Raw genomic sequence first — 21544 nt, forward strand, 5'->3', positions numbered from 1 at the left:
CTTAATCAGAGAATAAGGTCTGGCATGGTTTTCTAGGGTGGTCAAGATATAAGCCCTACCCCAAAAATAAGCCCCAGTTAAGATCGTCAACAACACACGATGGATGTGTTGAATTATAAAATAATATTATTGACACCCGTTGACTGAGGTTATTATACTCTACTCACCATTTTCAGACCATTCGGACACCCAACTTCTTCCCTTTGCAGAAAGTCGTAACGTTCTTTCCCTAGGAGTCCTCCACGATTCTTACTGTAACCCTAATCATCACTCACACTTGACTGTTGAGATCCTTGGCCCATAAACACAGGCAGGTGTACTTTGATTGGTCAAAGTACAGACAACACACGTAAAGCATGTGCACTTGATAACGAACGTCTGTGGTTGTGTCTTCTTAACCGTCACTATTTTGTGTTGCCACCCCGGTCTTGTAAGACTTCAATTAACCGCCCCCAGACAAGATGAGTGCAAAATGAAAGAGCTATTCCACTGAGTACAAGAAAGGAATCAAGGAGGACTCCCGGGGAAAGAATCTGATGGCTTTCTGCAAAGAGAAGAAGTTAGATCTCCGAATGGTCTGAAAATGGCATGCAGCATACGATAACCTCAGTCAAGAGGCCAATGAAGGAAATGCTAAGAAGTGCAAGTGTAGCTCAGGTAGGCAACCATTATTTCATGAGCTGGAAGACATCATCTGTGAATGGATTGCTAACAGGAGAGCAAAGGCTTTGGTTGTGTGCAGGGCTGATATTCAAGCATTTGCCCTTGCAATGTCACCACAGTTAGAAATATCCCCAGAAGAATTCAAAGCATCACAACATTGGCTGGATGGCTTCCTTCAGTGATATGAATGGTCTCTAAGAAGATCAACAACACTGTTCAAGCTGGAAGATACTGAAGTTATTAAACGTGCACTTGTGTTCAAGTCCTTTGTTGATGGCATCGTTTCTAAATGCCAACTCTCCAACATGATTGCTATGGATGAAACTGCAGTGTTTATGGGCCAAGGATCTCAAACAACAATTGATCAGAGGGTGCCTTGTCAATCTACATTCCCTCCACTGGTTACGAGAGTGCACGTGTTACCTGTATTTTGGCAATTCATCTAGATGGAAAGAAAACCCCACCTCTAATCATTAGTAAGGGCAAGAAAGATAAGACTGAACATGTTTCAGGCATTTACATTCTTGAAACCGAAAAGGCCTGGTGCACACAAGCAGTTATAAGGAAGTGGGTCGATGTAATGCTGCCACTTGTTTTGCAAGGTGGCGAAAGAGGTCTGCTAGTCTGGGATTCAGCCAGCAATAACAGCACTAAATACATGAAGAAATTCCTTGCACAGAGAAGAATAGATCAAATAATGATTCCCGCAGGAATGAATACTCTTGATATTGCAATAAACAAGCTATTCAAGGACCATCTGTGCATAGAACTCAATGACTACATTGAAAATGGAATGGAGAGAAATCAGCATGGAAACTTTGTGAAGCCTAGCCTGCAAGAGGTCATGACTTGGGTGAAAAATTCATGGGATAAAATCACTAACAGCTGTGTTGCCAATGCACTACGAGCAGGCTACATAGACAAGCAGTGCTCATTTAAGGAGAGCTCTATTGCTAGGCATGACAGATTGGGGCCAATGGTTTTACAGGAAAAGGAGTCGCAAGAAATTCAGGCTGGAATTCAGGGGTTGGAGACTTCTAACACTGTTCCAGAAGAAGATGCCATGACTGTATTTGAATAACTTTTCCATTATCGGGGCAACAGAATGGATTGCTTCTGCTTTCACTTTTATTCCCCTCCTCCAATACACATGTATTGAGATTTTTCTGCACTTTCTGTTAAGCATGAAATATTGCACTGTGAAAGCCAAGGTGTAGATATTCTGAAGTTGAAATGTTTGTTGCACTGTTCATGTAGAATTTTACATTTGTTTACCGGGAAAGTCCGACTGGACAACTTGTCTGTTTTCAGCAGAAGGCGCGGGGAGAAAAGGGCCAAGACATACAAAGACTTAGATCAATTTAACAATTTTACAATTTTACAAAAGAGAATTTGTCAAGGTTTAACATTTTACATAAATTATGTAAGAGAAACAATATTAAAAGTAACATCATTTTGTAAGGAAATACGTGTTACAGTTGGTGGATCATGAAACAGAAAAGAAAAAACAGACTAGTAGCTATAAGGGTACTGTTAAGTAGAAGAGAAATTATGTAGCAAATTCTGTTTGAGCTGGTCACTTTACTGCAAGCTCTACAGGGTTAGTGGATAGCTGGGATCAGAGTCTATGGGATTAAGAAAGGGATATGTAGAGGGGAAAGAAGAGAAAAGCAGAAGCAAAAGTGTTTGGTAGGATTGTTGTGAGGTGTCCGGGATGGGGTTAGGGGATTATAGAGAAACCATGTAAGATGATAGTATAAGGAATTTAACTAGACTAGCTTGAGTTAGATGGTGTTTTTATCCTGGTTCAGTACATGGGCATATCCATGAGGCAGATAGGTGGGCTTTTAGAAGTTTTTTGAATTGAATAATGTTAGTATGGGTTTTGATGTAGACGGGGAGACTATTCTAAGCTTTGGCAATGTAGTAGGAGTAGAGGGATTCGCCAGCGTAATTTTTACTTTTTGTTTTTTCTAATAGCGCCTTATTAGTGGAGTGAAGGCTACGTTTGTTGGTATGTTGTTTAGAACTGGAGTCTTTTCAGGCTGATCTATGGTTTATTTGCTGCAAACAACAAGCATGAAAGTCATTTTGTAATGACTAGTAGATTAACCCATAAATGATGATTCCAGTCCACATAATAAAAGCTGCTCAATGTGTTATTTGGTCAGTACACAGAATGATGATTTTTTTATTACTATTTATAGACACAGAATTCAAAAACAATTTCTCAACACTCAAACAGACCAAAATTTGATATCTAAATATTTAAATTCATAAATTTTATTTTGGGGGCATTGTTCTCCCACAGACTACATTTTAGATTCCAAACATAAGTTTGTTAATGACTCATTATACAAACATTTTGTTACCACCTCTGGAGTGTTTTCATTTTGGATTATGAATCCATTAAACGTCAGATTACCTGCTCTTGATTTTTCGGGTTTGGATTATGCAGCCATGAAATATTTGGTCACCAGATCTGGAAAGTTTCTATGTTAACCAAAGCATCAATTAGACTTTCAGTTACCAACTCTGAAATTTTCTTCTCTTGCATTATGCATCCATGAAATATTGGTAAAGAGATCTGAAATGCTCCTGTCTTGGACTAAACATCCATTAAAGTTTAAGCTTCAGTTGCCAGCTCCAAAATGGTCGTCTCTTAGATTATACCCATTAAACCTTTGTTCACCAACTCTAGAATGGTTTTCACTTGAACTGAATAGGCATCCATGAAATGTTCTGTTTCTAGCTTTGAAATATTCCTGTCTAGGGCTGTATATTCATTAAATCAGCTGCACATTTTGACTGACTGAGATTAGAGCTGACTGAATTCATCACATTAAGCTGGAAATTGATGGTGTAAAGATGAACGTTGTTAGTGCATATGGTCCACAAATTGGGTGTGTGATGAATGAGAAAGAAAAATTTTGGAGTGAGTTGGATGAAGTGGTGATGACCATACCCAAGGCTGAGAGAGTGGCGATTGGAGCAGATTTCAATGTGCATGTTGGTGAAGGGAACAGAGGGGATGAGGAGGTGATGGGTAGGTATGGTGTTAAACAAAGGAATGCAGAAGGTCAGGTGGTAGTGGATTTTGCGAAAAGGATGGACATGGCTGTGGTGAATACGTATTTTAACAAGAGGGAGGAGCATAGGGTGACATACAAGAGTGGAGGAAGATGCACACAGGTGGATTATATCTTATGCAGGAGGGCCACCCTGAAGGAGATTGGAGATTGTAAAGTGGTGACAGGGGAAAGTGTAGTTAGGCAGTATAGGATGGTGGTTTGTAAGATGACGTTAGTGATCAAGAAGAGGAGGAGGAGGAGGAGTGTTAGGGCAGCACCAAGGATCAAATGGTGGAAATTGAAAAAGGGTAATTGTGAGGTGGAGTTCAGGGATGAGTTAAGACAGGCACTGGGTGGCAGTGAAGAGTTACCAAATAGCTGGGTAACTACAGCAGAGCTAGTAAGGGAGATGGCTAGAAAGGTGCTTGGTATGACATCTGGACAGAGGAAGGATGACAAGGAGACATGGTGGTGGAATGAGGAAGTACAGGAGAGTATACAGAGAAAGAGGTTGGCAAAGAAGAAGTGAGATTGTCAGAGAGATGAAGAAAGTAGGAGTTAAGGCAAAGAGAGGGGCAGCGAAGGCTAAGGATAAGGCATATGAAGAGTTGTATGAAAGGCTGGACACTTAGGAGGGAGAAAAGGACCTGTACCAATTGGCTAGACAGAGGGACCAAGCTAGTAAAGATGTGCAGCAGGTAAGGGTGATAAAGGATAATGAGGGGAAACATACTCACAAGTGAGGAGAGTGTGTTGAGCAGATGGAAAGAGTACTTTGAGGGGTTGATGAATGAAGAGAATGAGAGGGAGAGAAGGTTGGATGATGTGGGGATAGTGAATCATGAAGTGCAATGGATTAGCAAGGAGGAAGTAAGGATAGCTATGAAGAGAATGAAGACTGGAAAGGCTGTTGTTCCAGATGACATACCTGTGGAAGCATGGAGGTGTTTAGGTGAAATGGCAGTGGAGTTTTTAACCAGATTGTTTAATGAAATTTTGGAAAGTGAGAGGATGCCTGAGGAATGGAGAAAAAGTGTTTTATAGGTTCATAGGTAGGTACTAGGCTATCTGCCCAAGGGCATTTATAAGCCTAGCCAGAGTGCGTCGGCTTTCGCCACCCCATTGATTAATTAACTGAGCCTCTGTCAAGCAGAGCCAATGAAGTGATCCCAGGGGTGTACTTTCTGTTACCCATCCACTCATGAAGGCTTCTCTTGAAGAGTGTTAGTGAGGGGCTCTGCTTAATGTAGTTAGGAATTTTGTTCCAAAGCATGGGGAGTTTCTGTGACAGGAATCTATCCCTCCAGCATGTTCTATTTATTGTTGTGGTGAGGTTTAGCTCACTAGAGCACGTGGCTCGCAGTGACTTGGATTTCTTTAGGTGGAGCATGTCCATCAATTCTGAGTTGGACATGGCTTTGTAAATCAGGCAGAGATCACCTCTGAGTAAGCGATACGCCACTGAGTACAGCCAGAGTTTTTTCAGTCGGGCTGTATAGGACATATGTTTGAGGCCAGTAATCCTCTTGGTGAGGTACTTTTGTGGTCTTTCAAGTTGCTGGAAGTGTCTTGTGAGGTACATCCCAAATGGGGCATTGTACTCTATGATGGGTCTAATGAGTGACGAGTAGAAGGGCACTATAACCTCTATTTCTAGATGTGAACCCCTTAGTAATTAGATGAGACAAATAGAAGGATTTCCTAACTACTTTGGTAATATGATTGTCAAAGGAGAGATTACTATCTACCTGGGTCCCCAGATCTCTTATTACCTCTTCTGTATTAAGGGGGCTGCCGCCTATGTGGTAATTCGTGGGTGTTTTGTTTTTCCCAAACGGGATGACTATGCATTTTTTGGCATTTAGCTTGAGGCCATGACTTTGACACTAGGTGTCTGTCTCAGTAAGGCCTTTTTGGAGGATGTCCGTGTCAGCCGGAGAGTCAATTATGGCTCCCGGTTTGCAGTCATCGGAGAACTTGGTTAGCCATAGTCCTCATGTGTTTGCCTGTACTTCTGAGAAATATATGCTGAACAGTAGGGCTCCCAGAACTGAGTCTTGCGGGACACCACTTGTGACTGGTTTAGAGTCAGACCTGGAGCCTGCTATTCTTACCGTGTGAGTTCTGTCTGTAAGCCAGTTGGCAACCTATCTTGTGATGTAGGGGTTTATGTTCAGGCTGGTGAGTTTTTCTATAATACCCGAGTGAGAAATGGTGTCAAATGCCTTGGCGAGATCAGGGTAGGCTGTGTGAACCACCTTTCCCTCGTCTATGGCCTTGGTAACTGTCTCAAAGAAGTCAGCCAGGTTTAGTAGGCATGATCTGCCTTTAAAGCCGAACTGGGTCAGGTCAATTGTTTGGAGGTTTCCAATGTCTTTGTTAATGAGTTCCATGATGATGTGCTCCATAGCCTTGCAGACCAGGCTTATGGGGCTATAGTTACCAGGGTCAGTTGTGGTTCCTCCTTTGTGGAGCAGAATAACCATTGCTGTGCACTATTCTATGCCTGTGAAGAGGCTGAGGTTGAACAGCCTGTTTAGGTGGGGGGTTAGTTCGTTCTGTAGTTCATGCAAGACGCAGCCTGGGACACCATCTGGCCTCATTGATGCTGTGTTTTTGGCTTTTGAAAGGGCTGTTTTCACTTGTGCTTCTGTGATTTCCAGGACACTACACTTTTCCGGTATTGTTGTGGGCCCTTTTGAAGGTGAGAGGGAGGTGAAGTTTGCACTGAATCTATCTGCCAGTATGTTGGCAATATCAGTAGGTTCAGTATATTTTGTGCTATTTTGCACTATCTCAGAGCATATCTGTGAGTTGCCACTTAGATTTTTGACATAGCTAAAGAAGGCTTTGTGGTTATCTTTCAAGTCCTTGGCTATTTTTCTTTCAAAGTTAGCCTTGGATGATTTTATGAGGGACCTTAGTTTCTTACTGATACTGATCAGGGATGTCTTTCCTTCTTGGGATTTGCTTTTTTTCTGAACTAGTTTCCTCCTTTTGTATTATAACCTGTTTATGGCAGGGGTCCAGCAGACTGGTTTCCTTCTCTTTGGGGAGTGAGTCTTGGTTTTGCTAGGGATGGCATGATCCATGCATCCTTGTAGGTGCTCATAGAGTGCAATTGTAAAGGATTCTGCATCTTGGGCAGTGTTATCCTTTAGCGTGGGGGTTGTGAAACTTACCACCTGTGACTTAAGTAAGGTGAAGTTTGCTTTAGAAAAGTTTTTCACTGTGGTTTCCTTGGTTGGGTGTGTTGGTGGGGTGTGGACATCCAGGGTGATTAGTTTATGGTCTGATCTAACCAATGACGGGTTGACCTCCGGTACAGAGCACCTGCCGCCCATGTTGGTAATGACCAGGTCCAATATGTTGTGGCCTCTGTTGGGGAATTTACCAGCTGATCCAGGGCATTTGAGTTGATAAATTCCAGGAAGCACTGAGCCTGGAAGTTTGTACTTAAGTAGTTTTCCCAGTTAATGGTAGGGTAATTGAAATCTCGCAAGATCAGGGTGTTCGGTAGGACCTACATGTTTTCCAATGTCTTCAGAAATGTGGAGTGGTGGTCCTGGGTCATGGGCAATCTGTAGCAGGCCACAGATTTGCCTGATGTTAATTGCACATGGATGATCTCAGAGGTATCATGCTGTGCCACTAACCTGGAGGTTTGGGTATCCTTGATGAATATGGATACACCCCCTCCTTTTGTGTTTTGGTCCGTGTTCTGTGGCCGAAATGTGTGGTAGGAGTTGTAGCCCAGTAGTGCTGGAGTGCTCTCTGGAGCCTTGAACCAGGTTTCAGTTACTGCACAGATGTCAACATTCTCCATACTTAGGATTGCTTTGAGTGCATGCATTTTGAGATTTAAACTCCTGGCGTTGAGTAGCATAACCCTCAGTTTTTTAATTGTGCTGTTTATGGAGGTGGGTTTGAATTTTGAGCCTTGCCTAAAAAAGGCAGTATGGGGGCAGCAAGAGCCTTGGCCAGTATTCAAAAGCCAAGGGGTGACAGGTGCAAGCCGTCTCTTGCAAAGCAATGTGGCTTGTCGAGCATGTCATCCCAGGCTGACAGAAACTGGATCCCCTTTGAATGACACCAGAAGCTTAGCCAATTGTTGAAATTGATCATTTTTCCTTTATACTGAGGTATCATTCTTTGTGAGGGCAGGATGCTACTCAGGGTCAGGGTCATACCCACCTGGGCTACATGATCAGAGAGCTCTTCCATGTCTCTTTTCATGTAGTCCAGGGAGGTACGGCTCAGGTCATTCACACCAACATGAACAATGACAGAGTCATATTTGTACTTGTTCTGGAGTGACCTGAGTGCTTGTGTTATGTTGAGGATTCTGGCTCCCGACAGGCAGCTAACAGTAACCTTCTCCTTGTCTAGCCTAGTGAGTGGGGCGTCAGTGTGCCTGACTATTGAGTCACCTATTACTGGTGTGTTACGTATGTTATTTTGCCTTAAGGGCTGTGATTGTGCGGCACATTGATTTTGTGTTTTATGTGTTGTCTGGTTTGTAATGGGAGGTGCAGGTTGTTTTGGTGTCTGCTTTGGAGCTCTCTGATGCTTTTTCAGGTTTTTATTTAGAGCCTCCAAGTATAATTTTGTGTATTTATGTGTATCTTTTGCCAGTGCTGGTTTAGTAGGTCTATGTGAGGCTGGAGGTGTGGTGCAAGTGTTAACCTTCTCCTCATGACTGTCTGTTCCAGTCTTGGGTGGAGATACCTTAGCCTCCAGTCTGGCTGTATAATTGCATCTCTCACATATGTCAGTGTTTTGTGGTAGGAGGAGAGGGCTGTCTGTGTACATGAAGCATTTGCAAGATTGCATCAGGATACCCAGATTCACCAGCTGGACTGGAGAGTTTTGGTACCGATTTTTAAGAATAAGGGTGATGTGCAGAGCTGTAGTAACTACAGAGGGATTAAATTGATCAGTCACAGCATGAAGTTGTGGGAAAGAGTAGTGGAAGTTAGATTAAGAAGTGACGTGATGATTAGTGATCAGCAGTATGGTTTCATGCTGAAAAAGAGCACTACAGATGTGATGTTTGCTCTGAGAGTGTTGATGGAGACGTACAGAGAAGGTCAGAAGTAGTTGCATTGTGTTTTTGTAGACTTAGAGAAAGCATATGACAGGGTGCCTAGAGAGGAGTTGTGGTATTGTATGAGGAAATTGGGAGTGTCAGAGAAGTATGTAAGAGTGGTACAGGATATGTACGAGGGTAGTGTGACATCGGTGAGATCTGCGGTGGGAGTGATGGATGCGTTTTAGGTGGAGGTGGGATTACATCAAGGATCAGCTATGAGCCCTTTCTTATTTGCAATGGTGATGGACAGGTTGACAGACAGGATCAGACAGAAGTCCCCGTGGACTATGAATTTTGCAGATGACATTGTGATCTGTAGTGAGAGTAGGGAACAGGTGGAGGAGACCCTGGAGAGATGGAGATATGCTCTAGAGAGAAGAGCAATGAATGTCAGCAGGACTAAGACAGAATATATGTGTATGAATGAGAGGGAGGATAGAGGAATGGTGAGGATGCAAGGAGTAGAGGTGGCGAAGGTGGATGAGTTTAAATACTTGGGGTCAATAGTTCAGAGTAATGGTGAGTGTGGAAGAAAAGTGAAGAAGAGAGTACAGGCAGGATGGAGTGGGTGGAGAAGAGTGTCAGGAATGATTTGTGACAGACGAGTACCAGTAAGAGTGAAAGGGAAGGTCTACAAGAGGGTAGTAAGACCAGCTATGTTACATGGGTTGGAGATAGTGGCACTTACAAAAAGGTAGATGTTAGAGCTGGACGTGGCAGAGTTAAAGATGTTAAGATTTGCACTGTGTGTGATGAGGGTGGACAGGATTAGGAATAAGTATATTAGAGGGTCAGCCCAGGTTGGAAACTTTGGAGACAAAGCCAGAGAGGCAAAATTACATTGGTTTGGACATGTGCTGAGGAGGGATGCTGAGTATATTGGGAAAAAGATGCTAAGGATGAAGCTACCAGGTAACAGGAAAAGAGGAAGACCTAAGGTAAGGTTTATGGATGTGGTGAGAGAGGACATGCAGGTGGTTGGTGTGACAGAGCAAGAAGCAGAGGACAGGAAGAAATGGAAACAGATAATCCACTGTGGGGACCCCTAATGGGAACAGCCAAAAGAAGATGATGATGAGTATTTTCTAGTTCGAATTTGGTGAAATGTGCATGCTCAACTGAATAATTATTGGTCAGTGCTTTACAGGTTTGTGGTAGTTTGGAAATACAAGCTATTGTGTATAATAGATTCCTCTGAAAAAAATAAATCCGGTACTACAAAATAAGTAAAAATGTACAAAGTAAGATCCCTACTGTGTACTTACATTAAGCTTCTCCAGTGGTTGACCCAACTGCATCTTGATGTAACTGTTCAAATACTGTGTGTACTTTTGTTTTGCTTCCTTCTTTCTTGGTTCCAGACTTGCAATCTTCCTTTCAGCCAGAAAGCAGAAGATTCTGTGGAAGTTTTCCATCATTACAACATCTGAGCTGCTCTTCAGATGTGAGGATTCAAGTTTCTCAACTACATGAATCAAAAAAAGAAAAAAAAAAAATCTGGTGTTTGAAAGTCATGTCACAGCAATACAAAAAATATAAATGCAGATGATGGCCATCCATTAAGCAAATCATGCACCGTGCTAGTCATTTTTCTGTCTGCTTGACTGGCAAAATAAGACTGGTGAATGAAGAGGGTTAAATGCATACACAATAAATATTATCAAGAAAATATATCCAAATAAATAGGTTCATAGGTAGTTACTAGTCTATCGGCCCGAGGGCATTAGTAAGCCTAGCCAAAATTGCCTTGGCTTTCGCCACCCATTTAGATTAAATTCCTGCCCCTCTATCGAGCAGAGCCATAGACATGATTCCAGGGGTGAATTTCCCATTACCCGTCCACTCATCAGGGTTTTTCTTGAAGAATGCTAATGATGAGCTCTGCTTGATGTAGATGGGAATTTTGTTCCAGAGCATTGGAAGTCTCTGGGTCAATAATCTATCCCTCCAGCATGTCCTATTTATTGTTGTGGTGAGGTTTAGGTCCCTAGAGCATGTAGCTCACGGCGATTGGGATTTTTTAAGTGGAGCATGTCCATTAATTCTGGGTTTGACATAGCTTTGTATGTCAGATAGAGAGCTCCTCATAGTAAGTGGTATGTGACCGAGTAGAGCTGGAGTTTTTTGAGCCGATCGGCATAGGACAACTGAGGCCAGCAATCCTCTTGATGAGATACTTTTGGGGCCTCTCCAGTTGTTGCAGGTGTCTTGTGAGGTACATCCCAAATGGGGCACTGTACTCAATGAGGGGTCTGATAAGTGATGAGTAGAGGGGGACAATGAATTCCTTTTTTCTAGATGAGAACCCTTTTGTGATTAGGTGGGCCACATAGAAAGATTTTCTGACCAGTGTGCCTATGTGATTGTCAAAGGAGAGGTTACTATCCACATGGGTCCCAAGGTCTCTTATCACACTTTCTGTGCTAAGTGGACTTCCCCTTATTTGGTAATTCATGGGTGCTGTGTTTTTACCAAAGGGGATGACAATGCACTTTTTGGCATTTAGTTTGAGGCCATGGTTTTGGCACCAGGTATCTGTATCGGTGTGGCCCTTTTGGAGGATGTCTACGTCAGTAGGGGAATCGATTATGGCACCCAGTTTGCAGTCATCTGTGAACTTCGTTAGCCATAGACCCTTAGTGTTTGCTTGCACTTCGGAGAAGTATGTACTGAACAGGAAAGGTCCCAAGACTGAACCCTGGGGCATGCCACTTAGTCGGATCTGGAGTCTGCAACTCTCCCCATGTGGGTTCTGTCCATGAGCCAGTTGGCCACCCATCTTGTGACATAAGGGTTTATGTTAAGGTTGGTGAGTTTATCTATGATTCCTGAATGGGGGATAGTATCGAAGGCTTTAGTGAGGTCCAGGTAGGCTGTGTGAACCACCTTGCCTTTGTCTGTGGCCTTGGTAACTGTTTCAAAGAAGTCTATCAGATTTAGTAGACAAGATTGACCCTTTACAAATCCGAACTGGGTAGTATCCAAGTATGAAGGTTACCAATGTCTTTGTTTATGAGTTTCATGATGATACGCTCCATAGCCTTGCAGACCAGGCTTGTCAGACTAATAGATCGATAGTCCCCGGGGTCTGTGGTGGCTCCTCCTTTGTGGAGTGGGATAACCGTTGCTGTGCACCATTCAGTGGGCACATAGCCTGTGGTGAGGCTGTGATTGAACATGGCATTTAGGTGGCAGGTTAGTTCATTTTGGAGTTTGTGTAAGACACAGCCTGGGATGTTGTCCAGTCCAATGGATGCTGTGTTTTTGGCTTTAGAGAGTGTCATTTTTACTTGTGTGTTTGTGATTAATGGAGCTCTACAATCATTTGGTATAGTTATAGGCCCTTTGGGGGGTGAGAGGGGAATAAAGTTAGCACTGAACCTATCTGCCAAGTTGTTGGCAATATCATAGGTTCATAGGTTCATACTAGGCTATCTGCCCTAGGGGATTTATAAGCCTAGCCAGAGTTTGTTTGGCTTTCGCCACCCATTTTAAATTAATTTTGCTATGCCTTTTTTCAAGGTTAGTATACTGTGCCTCTGCCTAATAGTGACACAGAAGTGATACCTGGGGTAAACCTACGATCTCCTATCCACTCATCAAGATTCCTCTTGAAGAGAGTCAATGAGGGACTCTGCCTAACCTGGACTGGGATTTTATTCCAGAGTGAAGGGAGCCTCTGGGTTATGAATCTGTCCCTCCAGCATGTCCTATTTATTTCAGTGCTGAGGTTCAAGTCTCTCAAGCACATAGCTCGATGGGATTTGGATTTTCTGAGGTGCAGCATGTCCATTAATTCCGGGTTGGACATGGCTTTATACGTCAGGCACAGATCGCCTCTGAGCAGGTGGTATGCCACTAAGTAGAGCTGGAGTTTCTTTAACCTGGCAGCATATGGCATCTGTATGAGCCCTTTGATCCTCTTGGTGAGGTACTTTTGGGGTATTTCCAGTTGCTGCAGGTGTCTGGTAAGGTACATCCCAAAAGGGGCATTGTACTCAATTATGGGCCTGATGAGGGATGAGTAAAGAGGCATGATGACCTCCCCTGATCTAGATGTGAATCCCTTCATGATTAGGTGGGCTATATAAAATGTTCTTCTAACCACTTTGGCCACGTGGTTGTCAAATGAGAGATTGCTATCAACTTGGGTTCCCAGGTCCCTAATTATCTCTTTTTTACTTAATGGATTACCACCTATGTGGTAATTTGTGGGCACTTTGTTTTTGCCAAAGGTAATGACTATACACTTTTTGGCGTTTAGCTTGAGGCCATGGCTCTGGCACCAGTTGTCTGTTTCTATGAGGCCCTTTTGGAGGATGCTTGTGTCAGCTGGAGAGTTGATTATGGTGCCCAGTTTGCAGTCATCTGCGAACTTGGTCAGCCACAGTCCTTCCGTGTTGGCCTGTACCTCTGAGAAATATATACCGAACAAGAGAGATCCCAGGACTGAGCCCTGTGGGATGCCACTTGTAACTGGTTTGGAGTCTGACATGGCTCCAGCAATTCTAACCATGTGGGTTCTGTCCTTGAGCCAGTTTGCAACCCATCTAGTGACATAGGGTTTATATTTAAGCTGGTGAGCTTATCCATAATGCCCGAGTGGGGTATTGTATCGAAGGCTTTTGCAAGGTCCAGGTAGGCTGTGTGGACCATCTTCCCCTCGTCAATGGCCTTGGTGACTGTTTCAAAGAAATTGACCAGGTTTAAGAGGCAGGATCTGCCCTTAACAAAGCCAAACTGGGTAGGATCCAGTGTCTGTAGGTCCCCAATATCTTTATTTATGAGGTCCATGATGATCCTTTCCATAGCTTTGCAGACCAAGCTAGTCAGGCTTATGGAGCGATAGTTTCCAGGATCCGTTGAGGCACCACCTTTGTGGAGAGAGACCACTGTTGCTGTACGCCACTCTTTGGGTACATATCCTGTAGTAAGGCTGAGATTGAACAGTAGTTTTATGTTTGGGTTTAGCTCTTCTTGGAGTTCATGCAGGATGCAGTCCGGGACACCGTCTGGTCCCATTGATGCTGTGTTTTTTGCTTTGGAGAGGGTGGCTCTTACCTGAGCATCTGAGATGTCAGGGGGACAGCACTCTGCTGGGATAGATATTTGCCCTTTTGGTGGGGGTGGGGGAGAAGTTTGCGATGAACCTGTCAGCTAGGATGTTGGCAATGTCTGTGGGTTCGGTGTATTTTTTGTCATTTTGGACTAATTCTGAGCATATCTGGGAATTCCCACCCAGGTTCCTAACATAACTAAAGAAAGCCTTGTGATTATCCTTAGTGTCCTGTGCAATTTTTTCTCTTGAAGCTGGCCTTAGACGATTTTATGAGTGCCCATAGTTTTTTGCTAATACTGATCAGAGATGCCTTCCTTTTTGAGATTTTGCTCTATTATGTAGTAGCTTCCTCCTTCTATTGCATAGTTTGTTTATGACTGGGGTCCACCAGACAGGACGTCTGCCTTTGGAGGATTGGGTCTTGGTTTTATTTGGGATTGCATGATCCATGCATTCCAGTAGGTGTTCATAGAATGCGTTTATAAAGGATTCTGCGGTCTGGGCCGTATTTTCCACTGGCCCGGGGGCTTTGAAGGATTCCACCTCGGTTTTGAGAAGTGTGAAATTTGCTTTAGAGAAGTTTTTCACTGTGGTTTTCTGGGCAGGGGGTGGGGTCTGGATGTGAATATCCAGTGAGATTAGTTTATGGTCTGATCTTACCAGTGAGGGATGCACTTCTGGTCTGGAGCATAGAGTCCCCAGGTTGGTGATGATCAGGCCCAGTATGTTTTCCCCTCTTGTGGGAGTGGTAACAAGTTGTTCCATAGCATTTGAGTTTATAAATTCTAGGAACCTTTGGGCTAGGGTGTTGGAGCTAGAGTAATGCTCCCAGTCTATGTTTGGGTAGTTGAAGTCACCCAATATAATAGTGTTTGGAGAGACCTTCATATTTTCCAACATTCTCAGGAAGGCCGAGTGAGGTTCCTGGGTTTGGGAGGGTGGTCTGTAGCAGGCTATAAACTGGAAGGAAGTTTTACCCACTGTTAGTTGCACATGGATAGTCTCTGATGCTTCATGCTGTGCCAACAACCTGGAGGTGTGGGTATCTTTGACGAATATTGATACTCCCCCTCCTTTTGTGGTTCGGTCCAAGTTTTGGGGCCAAAAAGCATGGTATGAGGTATAACCTGGTAGTGCTGGGGTGCTCTCGGGAGCCTTGAACCAGGTTCCTGTTACTGCACAGATATCGATGTTCTCCATGCTAAGGAGAGTTTTGAGTGTGTGCATGTTGAGGTTTAGACTTCTGGCGTTGAGTAGCATTACTCTTAGTTTCTTATCCCTTGTGATACCTATGGAGGTGGGTTTGTCTTTTGAGCCTTGCCTAAAAGAGGCACTATAGGGGTAGCAAGAGCCTTTGCCAATATCCGAAAGACCAGGGGTGACAGGTGCAAGCCGTCCCTAGCAAAGCATCGTGGCTTGTCGAGCATGTCATCCCAGGCTGACAGGCATTGGATCCCCTTTGAATGACATCAATACTTAAGCCAATTGTTGAAATTGATCATCTTGTCTTCATATTGTGGCATCATTCTTGGTGAGGGTAAGATGCTACTCAAGGTCAGGGTCATACCGGCCTGGTCTACATGCTCAGAGAGCTCCTCTATGTCTCCTTTTATGTAGTCCAGGGACGTATGTCTCAGGTCATTCACACCAGCATGGACAATGATTGAGTCATATTTGTACTTGCCTTGGAGAGACCTGAGTGCTTGTGTTATGTTGCAGATCCTAGCACCCAACAGGCAGCTCACCGTGATCTTCTCCTTGTTCAGCCTGGTGAGTGGGACATCAGTGTGCCTGACGATAGAGTCACCTATTACAAGTGTATGAGCTGTGTTGTTTAGCCTTAAGGGCTGTGACTGTTCAGCACAGTGGCTTTGTGAGCTATGTGTTGCACGTGTTTTGTTTTGGGGTAGCGGTTGCTTGGGTGTCTACTTTGGAGGTCTCTGCTGCTTAGGCAAATTTTTATTTAGAGCCTCCGAGTATGTTTTTGTGTGTTTATGTGTTTGGTTTGCTGTCGTGGTAGGTCTGTGAGACGGGAATTGTAATGAGTGTGGTTTCCTTCTCCTCTTGACTGGTTACGCCTTTACTGAGATGAGAGAGCTTAGCCTCCAGTTTGGCTATATGGTTGCATCCCTCACATGTTGGAATTTGTTGGGAGGAGGAGTGGGTTGTCTGTGTACATGAGGCAGTTGTAACATTGCCTCAAGATTCCCAGATTCACAAGCTGGACTGGAGAGGAGATTGACAACTGACCTTTGGACATGCTAGAATAGTATTGGGAATTCCTTTATAATTGAAAAAAAGGATCAATGGGGAATAATGTACTCAAGGGGAGTTTGTGAGGGTGTAGTGCTTTTAATTTTTTAGTGCTGACTTAGTGATCAAATGCCAGGTAACTTAAATGCAATGTGTTACAGGTAACTTAAATGCAAAAACGACAAACAGTAACTTTCTTTCAAGTGAAACAAGGAAATAAGTACAGTAAGCAATGCAGATATCACTAGGGAGCCACAGAAGTGCTGAAAAGCCATTTTTAGGTGAAATTATCGTTTCAGGGAAATAACAAGCAAACAAACAACAAGCATACAAACAAAGCTAGATTTACCAGGCCTGGATCTAGTCTATGCTGCAGCAAACAAGGTGTACAATTTCAGTAAGAAACAGTTCAAATATGCAGACACTATAAGCCTTTAACCAGAAAATCCCAGCTAAGAAGGGCAGAGTCCAACCTCTCCTCCAACAAGAGTGCAGACCACGAACCTTCTTAATGTAAAATAACTGGCCTGAAGCCAAAGTGCTTAAACCAGAACTAATACACTTTTAGAATAACAGACACTGAGCCGTCAATCAGCAGTTCCCAACAAGCTACCTGTTCTGCCACTACAGTGCAGACCACAAACCTTCTTAATGTAAAACAACTGGTCTGAAGTCCAAGTGCTTAAACTAAAAGGCTTAGAATGAGTTACACCAAGCAGTAATAAATACAATTGAGTACTTTTAAGATGACGCAAAAGCAGAATAAAGTAGGAAGAAACACAAATACAGTAAAAGCAGATATATATTTTTTTTAAGTGGAAAGAGAGAAAGGAAAGAGAGAAAGGAGTAGCAGAAACTAAGCTGATTGGCCTTCTCAAATGTTCTCCCTGTACTGGGTAGAATGAGGTAATGACACTAGACTGGGAGGAGGGTCCCAGATCAAATTTACACTAGGGGTAGGCAACTGCAAAGCTACCAACTATAAAAACAATATATCAACAGGAAGGGAGGGTGAGAAACAAACTGCAGAAATGTTTCTCTCAGCTGAAAAGCAGCAGTGAGCCTTTAAATGAAAGTTTTAAACAGCTAAAGGAGCCTCTAGAAAAAAGAGTTTAACTGCAACAAGTTATTAGAAACAAACAACCCAACAGATGCTTAATAAAAGTGGACAATTTCCAGTTAATACCTCACACACAGTGAAGCTAGCTAGAAAAATACACAGTACACAAAGTGCTATAAATAACAAATAAATAAACAAAATAAACAAAAAACAGGATACTTAATGTTATATATTATAGCTCAAGGTTTCCTCAGTGTCCTTCCTTCGATCAAGCTCAGTGTGAAATGGCAGAACACTCACAAATGAACTTCTTAGGTAACAGAAAGTTGAAACCTGAGACAGTTTTTCAGAAAGAAATCTCAAAAGAACCAATGAGGTGCTTAGTCTAAGCTATAGTCCAGGTGACCTCAGCCAATGACCTCAAATAATCCTCTCTCACTGAAATGCCTGATGGCTTTGGCTAAACCAAGATGTCCCTGAATATGTGCTCAGACACAGCCTCCACAAACACTAGGCCCAAATACAAGCCTGAATATGGAAATGCTACAAATATCCCCATTACTTAGAACAAACTGCAGAAATGTTTCTCACAGCTGAAAAGCAGCAGTGAGCCTTTAAATGAAAGTTTTAAACAGCTAAAGGAGACTCTAGAAAAAAAGAGTTTAACTGCAACAAGTTATTAGAAACAAACAACCCAACAGATGCTTAATAAAAGTGGACAATTTCCAGTTAATACCTCACACACAGTGAAACTAGCTAGAAAAATACACAATACACAAAGTGCTATAAATAACAAAGAAATAAAGAACAAAATAAACAAAAAACAGGATACTTAATGTTATATATTATAGCTCTGAGTTTCCTCAGTGTCCTTCCTTCGATCAAGCTCAGTGTGAAATGGCAGAACACTCACAAATGAACTTCTTAGGTAACAGAAAGTTGAAACCTGAGACAGTTTTTAAGAAAGAAATCTCAAAAGAACCAATGAGGTGCTTAGTCTAAGCTGTAGTCCAGGTGACCTCAGTCAGCCAATGACCTCAAACAATTCTCTCTCACTGAAATGCCTGATGGCATTGGCTAAACCAAGATGTCCATGAATATGTGCTCAGACACACAGCCTCCACAAACACTAGGCCCAAATACAAGCCTGAATATGGAAATGCTACAAATATCCCCACTACTTAGAACAAACTGCAGAAATGTTTCTCACAGCTGAAAAGCAGCAGTGAGCCTTTAAATGAAAGTTTTAAACAGCTAAAGGAGCCTCTAGAAAAAAGAGTTTAACTGCAATAAGTTATTAGAAACAACCCAACAGATACTTAGTAAAAGTGGACAATTTCCATTTAATTCCTCACACACAGTGAAACTACCAACAACAATACACAGTACACAAAGTGCTATAAATAACAAAGAAATAAAGAACAAAATAAACAAAAAACAGGATACTTAATGTTATATATTATAGCTCTGAGTTTCCTCAGTGTCCTTCCTTCGATCAAGCTCAGTGTGAAATGGCAGAACACTCACAAATGAACTTCTTAGGTAACAGAAAGTTGAAACCTGAGACAGTTTTTAAGAAAGAAATCTCAAAAGAACCAATGAGGTGCTTAGTCTAAGCTGTAGTCCAGGTGACCTCAGTCAGCCAATGACCTCAAACAATTCTCTCACTGAAATGCCTGATGGCTTTGACTAAACCAAGATGTCCCTGAATATGTGCTCAGACACACAGCCTCCACAAACACTAGGCCCAAATACAAGCCTGAATATGGAAATGCTACAAATATCCCCACTACTTAGAACAAACTGCAGAAATGTTTCTCACAGCTGAAAAGCAGCAGTGAGCCTTTAAATGAAAGTTTTAAACAGCTAAAGGATCCTCTAGAAAAAAAGAGTTTAACTGCAACAAGTTATTAGAAACAAACAACCCAACAGATGCTTAATAAAAGTGGACAATTTCCAGTTAATACCTCACACACAGTGAAACTAGCTAGAAAAATACACAGTACACAAAGTGCTATAAATAACAAAGAAATAAAGAACAAAATAAACAAAAAACAGGATACTTAATGTTATATATTATAGCTCCAAGTTTCCTCAGTGTCCTTCCTTCGATCAAGCTCAGTGTGAAATGGCAGAACACTCACAAATGAACTTCTTAGGTAACAGAAAGTTGAAACCTGAGACAGGTTTTAAGAAAGAAATCTCAAAAGAACCAATGAGGTGCTTAGTCTAAGTTGTAGTCCAGGTGACCTCAGTCAGCCAATGACCTCAAACAATTCTCTCTCACTGAAATGCCTGATGGCTTTGGCTAAACCAAGATGTCCCTGAATATGTGCTCAGACACACAGCCTCCACAAACACTAGGCCCAAATACAAGCCTGAATATGGAAATGCTACAAATATCACCACTACTTAGAACAAACTGCAGAAATGTTTCTCACAGCTGAAAAGCAGCAGTGAGCCTTTAAATGAAAGTTTTAAACAGCTAAAGGAGCCTCTAGAAATAAGAGTTTAACTGCAACAAGTTATTAGAAACAAACAACCCAACAGATGCTTAATAAAAGTGGACAATTTCAAGTTAATACCTCACACAGAGTGAAACTAGCTAGAAAAATACACAGTACACAATGTGCTATAAATAACAAAGAAATAAAGAACAAAATAAACCAAAAAACAGGATACTTAATGTTATATATTATAGCTCGAGTTTCCTCAGTGTCCTTCCTTTGATCAAGCTCAGTGTGAAATGACAGAACACTCACAAATGAACTTCTTGGGTAACAGAAAGTTGAAACCTGAGACAGTTTTTAAGAAAGAAATCTCAAAAGAACCAATGAGGTGCTTAGTCTAAGCTGTAGTTCAGGTGACCTCAGTCAGCCAATGACCTCAAACAATTCTTTCTCACTGAAATGCCTGATGGCTTTGGCTAAACTAAGATGTCCCTGAATATGTGCTCAGACATACAACCTCCACAAACACTAGGCCCAAATACAAGCCTGAATGTGGAAACACTACAAATATCCCCACTACTTAGAACAAACTGCAGAAATGTTTCTCACAGCTGAAAAGCAGCAGTGAGCATTTAAATGAAAGTTTTTAACAGCTAAAGGAGCCTCTAGAAAAAGGAGTTTAACTGCAACAAGTTATTAGAAACAAACAACCCAACAGATGCTTAATAAAAGTGGAAATTTCCAGTTAATACCTCACACACCGTGGAACTAGCTAGAAAAATACACAGTACACAAAGTGCTATAAATAACAAAGAAATAAAGAACAAAATAAACAAAAAACAGGATACTTAATGTTATATATTGTAGCTCCGAGTTTCCTCAGTGTCCTTCCTTCGATCAAGCTCAGTGTGAAATGGCAGAACACTCACAAATGAACTTCTTAGGTAACAGAAAGTTGAAACTTGAGACAGTTTTTAAGAAAGAAATCTCAAAAGAGCCAATGAGGTGCTTAGTTTAAGCTGTAGTCTAGGTGACCTCAGTCAGCCAATGACTTCAAACAATTCTCTCTCACTGAAATGCCTGATGGCTTTGGCTAAACCAAGATGTCCCTGAATATGTGCTCAGACACACAGCCTCCACAAACACTAGAACCAAATACAAGCCTGAATATGGAAATGCTTAAAATATCCCCACTACCTAGAACAAACTGCAGAAATGTTTCTGTTAGAAAAATCTATACATGCTGCTTAGAAAAATATATTTACATACATGCTGCTTAGAAAAATATATTTACAATGTGTGCTGCTTAGGAAAATGTGTATTTAAACATTCAAACACATATAAGTTGTGTGATCAAATATATAGAGAAATGTGTGCTTTAGTTAGAAATAAATGTACTTAAATCCATAATAGAACAAAGTTAATGTAATGCATTTAATTCTGTCTTACTAGAATAATAGTAGAAATAAACCTGCATATTATTGCTTGAAGCACAAGCTGCAGTGTAATCAGAAATTTGACCTTGGCAGTTTGCAAACACAGTCTGGCTCATGTCTTTCAAGTAAAGATTATTTTGCAAAGTTAGAAAATAATAAATCTGTTCGCATGTGTGTCCTCTTTCCTGCCTCCACCAGGAGAGTAGCCTTGTGCACACTATCTCTGATAGTACGCAGCTGGGTACGAGAAAGACAAAGAAAGGCATTAAGAAAGACATACATCTATTGTATTCGAACTAATCAGAGAACCTTGAATTGGCTACATCCTCAGGAGGTCATCGTGACTGACCAGGTGTTTGCAAGGCTGTAATATTCTCATGGGAAAAAGACTTTCTGAAGAACAGAAATTCAGCACCTTTTACCAAGTTACTATGACGTAAAGACCCTGTCACTGACCACG

At 42.0% G+C, this 21544-nt stretch overlaps 1 protein-coding gene across 1 annotated transcript in view; it reads right to left on the bottom strand.

Annotated features, from left to right (window-relative positions):
• LOC122790051 (exocyst complex component 1-like) overlaps nt 1-21544 on the bottom strand; it is a gene marked incomplete in the record, with an annotated part of 2315969 nt that overhangs the window by 191644 nt on the left and 2102781 nt on the right. The window contains 1 exon segment of the mRNA XM_044057618.1: nt 10092-10291. Within this exon segment, the coding sequence (XP_043913553.1) occupies nt 10092-10291 (200 nt within the window).

This window comes from Protopterus annectens, chromosome 15.part0 (assembly GCF_019279795.1).
Source record: "Protopterus annectens isolate FY-2018-M chromosome 15.part0, PAN1.0, whole genome shotgun sequence".
NCBI classification, from domain to species: domain Eukaryota; kingdom Metazoa; phylum Chordata; order Ceratodontiformes; family Protopteridae; genus Protopterus; species Protopterus annectens.